This window comes from Chanos chanos, chromosome 10 (assembly GCF_902362185.1).
Source record: "Chanos chanos chromosome 10, fChaCha1.1, whole genome shotgun sequence".
NCBI lineage: Eukaryota > Metazoa > Chordata > Actinopteri > Gonorynchiformes > Chanidae > Chanos > Chanos chanos.
Window position 1 is genome coordinate 34,744,897 of NC_044504.1, and position 5,000 is coordinate 34,749,896.

Sequence of the window (5,000 nt, forward strand, 5' to 3'; positions counted from 1 at the left end):
GTTTTTTTCGTAGTGTTGAGTTTCGCTTGCTTTTGTTTCATCGTTTGTCGTTTTGTCCCGTCTGTCTCCGGTGGAGAGCTCCAGAATGTTCTACATTCAGGTGTGTCTTGTGTTACAATCTAAGGAGTTTTTTTTTGTAAGTGCAAGACAAAGCGTTGGTACTGATGAGCGTGTCTTTGACAGACACCTCAGAGCAGCAGTGATGGTCATACAGCCTCTCACAACATCCCTGACATCAGCATGTGTATGTGAGGCTATCTGGCCCACCCATCTCTCAATTCATCGCTTGTTCCACTGGTGAACCCCAGAGCCAATCAGAGCTTAGCTTGAGGTTCATCAACGGAACATCCACTGAATAAATAAACTGAGCCATTGCTATAGCAGAGGCTTCCATTTTGTTAAGGTTGAAAGGTCATAGGTTAAAGTGTGCGGGTGTGCCTAAACTTTGCAGAGTGTGTGTGCTGTTTCTACTGACATCTGGCTTCTTCTCTAAGCTCTGGAAAACCTGCTTTGCATAAGTGTACCAAGGTAACGCTCCGAAGGGCTTTTCTTTCATCAAACCCTTCGCAAGCTGAGATAAATATTATTATATTAAAATCATTTAAATATTTCTGCAAAATTAAAAAAAAACAATAATAATAATAATAATAGTAATAATAATAATGAGAAGATGAAGAAGAAGAGGAAGAAGAAGAAGAAGAAGAGGAAGAAGAAGAAGAAATCTTTGTTTGCAGAAAAAGTCACTATTTGTAGTGGACAACACCTTTTTCCACTGCATTAAGAGACATTTACTTTCCATGGCAAAACCATATACATCTTTGATACTTTGTGTGTGTGGTGCGTGTGGTGTGTGTGTGTGTGCGTGTGTGTGTGTGTGTGTGTGTAGGTCCATTTTAAATATGCTAAGAGGAAACACTATTTTGACGGTACAGTCAGTAAGGCTTTGGATTGGCTTTTACGAAAACATTCAGTTCTGAAAATAAATTAACTTTTTCATATATATGTGTATTATATATATATATATATATCTATGTATATATATATTTAGTATGCAAGTCATAACCTGGCTAATTCTGAGGTAGGGTTATCAAGAGACTGGTTACTCAGTTGTTGTTGTTGTTGTTGTTGTTGTTTTGTTTAATATTTTCATAAAATGCCACCTCCGTGCAATGTTTTTGGAAAACACATACACATTCACAAAAAGCACACATAAACTAGTGCACACATATAAATAAATAAATAAGAATTATGTGCACCCAGTGAGTGTGCATGTGTGTATGTGTGTGTATGCACTCATATGTATGTATGTGTGTGTTTGTGTGTGTGTGTTCCATTCCAGGTTTGGTTCACAGGTTTTGTGGGTGAGGGACACTGGCCTTTTACAGACCAGACCTCTAAACTATCTTGGAGAAGAATAAAAAAAAAATCAATACAGAGGAAACGGGAGTCTGATCTACTGTGCAACTTTTCTCTTTGCGTTTGTTTGCGTTTTTTTTTTTTTTTTCAAACAGTCACGTATAGAGCAGCAGTAATGGTTCCTATGGTCTCTCAGAGGCACAGATCACAGGACCCTCCTAGAGCTTTGGGGTCAAGTGTTGCCGTGACGACCATTACCCTAAATGCGCTTCGGAGGTCAGGGAGCGGGGTCGTCTCGAGCAGCGGGATGGTCCATCTGTTTGCGCGGCCACCTTTTCTCCTCCAAAGCCAGGCCACAGATCCCTCGTTCACACGAAGAGAAACGAAGGAATGAAGGCGAAGAATGGAGAGAAAGAATGTCCGGTTCTGCTCAGTCTGGGAAAGAGAAGAAAGAAAGAAAGAAAAGAAAAGAAAAACAACATCAATGTGATGTTTACACAGAGAGAAAACAATGTTTCGTTTCTTCTATCTGATCCAGGACAACGGCCGACGGAAACAATTATGAGTAATATAATGAAACATATTCAAATGTTTACAACTTGGAGTATTTCTAAGGTTCATAAGGTGGTTGATTTTTTGTTGTTTAGGTTAAATTTCTTTCCTTGCCCCACATTTTGCTCGTCTATTAAAAAAGGTCTGTGTTTCACTGCTTCTTCCGTTACTGTCTGTTTTTGATTTCTTTAGCACGAGTGGCAGAGGAAAGGTGTTCCACCACTTCCCTCTGCATCTCTGTCTCACTCTCTCTCTCACTCTCTCCTCTCTCTCTGTCTCTGTCTAACTCTCTCTCTCTGTGTCTCTCTCTCTGTCTCACTCTCTCTCTATCTCTCTCACTTTGACCAAGTAAGGAATGTGTATTCATCTGCTTAGTGCAACTGAAGTGGCAGGTGTTTTCAGTGGGTGGGAAAAAAACACACAGTGGTATTTAGCACTATGCAGCTGACGGATAGCTCTCCCCGTGTCTTCCTAACACTCACATTCTCTCTCTCTCTCTCCCCCTCTCTCTTTCTTCCCTCTCTCCTTCTTCCCTCTCTCCTTCTTTCTCTCTCTCTCTTTGTAAATATGTCAATAAGGAAATATGAAACACATGCTTGTGTTTGAGAGTATTTGTGTTGTTTTGACTGTATTTGCCTCCACACCCCTCTGTTATGCGCTGTCTGGGTCTCCATTGATGTGTTGTGGCTCGCTAACCTGACCTTTGACCCTGTGGACTTGTTTGTGAAGTTTGATTTGCATGAGGGCCTCACACTGGTGTTGGAGGTGGGGGGGGGGTGTCCTCCACTAACACAAAGCCTTTACAGATCTCTCCGCTCTGACGACACACTAACCACCCCCCTCGCCTATTTCCCCCCCCCCTCTGGAACAAGAAGTGGTTTCACAGAGCTGGGCTTGACTCCCACACACTTAACAAACCCCTGATTCACTGCCTTCAGCTTTCCAGCAGGCCCCAATCACAGCCATTATCTCGCCTGCCTGTGCACAGTCTAAACACTTCCGCATCCGCACCGAGGGAGGGGGGAGGGGGGTGGGGGGGGGGGGGGGTCTCAGAGAAGTTAAAAAACAGCAGTCCCAGTTTGCGCTCTGTAATCCTGTTATCCGACCAGCTATTTAGTGCTGCTAGGATCCTTAGAACTCAGGGCTTCATTCATAAACAAGAACAACAAAAACAACAACAACAACATCAATGGCGACAACAAGAACACAAACAACAACTGCAACAACAACAACAATAACAAACATAGTCAAAACAACACAACAGGAAACAGACCTGGGTCTATCTAGTCCAAACCACAAAGTTCATTCAATATCTCTCTCTCTCTTTGCGTGCGCACACACGTGTGTGTGTGTGTGTGTGCGTGTGTGTGTGTGTGTGTGCGTGTCTTACTTGATGCAGCCATTAACCAAGTAATGAAATTACAGGGTCTGACCTATATCTGCTGTGTGACCATATAGCTGAGACCTGGTTTGAACTGGTCTTTTTAGCATTTTCACCATTCCCAGCAGAGAGCATGTCCAACAATCCAATGGCAATCGGCAAACACGAGACAATCAGCAGACAAAACAAAACAACCAAAACAATCAGAACATCTCTTGTTTAGAGGGTTAATTTACGAGCACGTCTGTAAACAGACTAGTACAAAACACACGCACGGCCACACACACACACACACACGTCACAGGTTGTAGCGTAAGTCATGTGGCAGAGAGTGCACGTGAGGCAGAGAATTTGAGTGTGCGGGGGGGACGAGGGCAGAGGTCACCACTGCAGTTTGAATTTCACAGAGCTAATTAAGCAAGAGGAAGAAGGGCAACAATGCCACTGTGTCCCACACTGGCCCAGAGAGACAGACAGTCAAAGTGTGAGACAATCACACACACACACACACACACACACACACACCTGAGAGGCAACTACTTCATCCCCTCATTGCCCACAGGCCAACCATATCACAACCTTTCTCAGGACACAGTCTCTCTGTCTCTCTGTTTCTCTCTCCCTCTCTGTCTGTTTCTCTCTGCCTCTCTCTCTGCCTGTCTGTTTCTTTCTCTCTCCCTCTCTGTCTTTCTCTCTGCCTCTCTCTCTGCCTGTCTGTTTCTGTCTCTCTCTCTCTGTCTCTCTCTCAATCTCCCTCTCTTGCTCAGCAAACCCAACAGTCCAAGCAAATGCCCCTACACACATATCCACACACACACACACACACACACACATACACACACACACACACACCCACCCCCCCCCCACACACACACAGAGTAATGCATTTTTATTTATTTCCCACAGGCTAATTTTAGGAACACTCTTTCTGTCTCTCTCCCTCTCACTCTCTCACACACACACATAATCTGTCACTCACTCACATATGGCTTTCTCACACAGCAGGAAGACAACTGCTCTCTGCCAGCTGAGGAGACGGAATGACACTGGAAATATGTGCTTGTCTTATTCATTCATTCATTCACTTTTCCAAGGGCCACATACCAAACAAGGAGAGAAAAGCGTAACAGTGAAAAATGGTAACGATTATACTTATCGCGCTTGCCTATATTTCAATCTCTCTCATCATTTCTCTTTCTATTCTCTCTCTCTCTCTCTCCCTCCCTCCCTCAAGGCCATTGACAGCCTTTATTAGTATGGACACAGCAGCACCACAACAAGAGACCTATTGACCGAGCTCTCCCTTCTTCTTTTCATCACACATTTCCTCTCTCTCTCTCTCACTCTCTCTCTCTCTCTCTCTCTCTCTCTCTCTCTCTCTCTCTCTCTGTCTCTCTCTCTCTCTCTCTCTCTCTCTCTCTTTTCGCTCTGCAAAAGCAAAATCAGTAAGATCAATGAAGGATTGTTCTCGACCTTGATCTAGGGAGAGAAGGCACGATGAGCGGTTTCTCCCTATTCTTCTGCGTCTACATTACACACACAATCACACACACGCGCGCACACACACACACACACACACATAAACACACACACACACGCACACACACACGCACACACACAATCACACACAGACAAACACACACACACACACAAATACACACACACACACACACACACAATCACACACACATACAAATACACACACACACAC

General features: G+C 43.9%; 1 protein-coding gene across 1 annotated transcript in view; it reads right to left on the reverse strand.

Annotated features, from left to right (window-relative positions):
- Positions 1–1,035: 1,035 nt before the first annotated feature.
- The window catches only part of irs2b (insulin receptor substrate 2b), a 13,404-nt gene continuing 9,439 nt past the window's right edge, over positions 1,036–5,000 (reverse strand). Inside the window, 1 exon segment of the mRNA XM_030787267.1 lies at positions 1,036–1,791. Within this exon segment, the coding sequence (XP_030643127.1) occupies positions 1,787–1,791 (5 nt within the window). The 3' untranslated portion in view covers positions 1,036–1,786.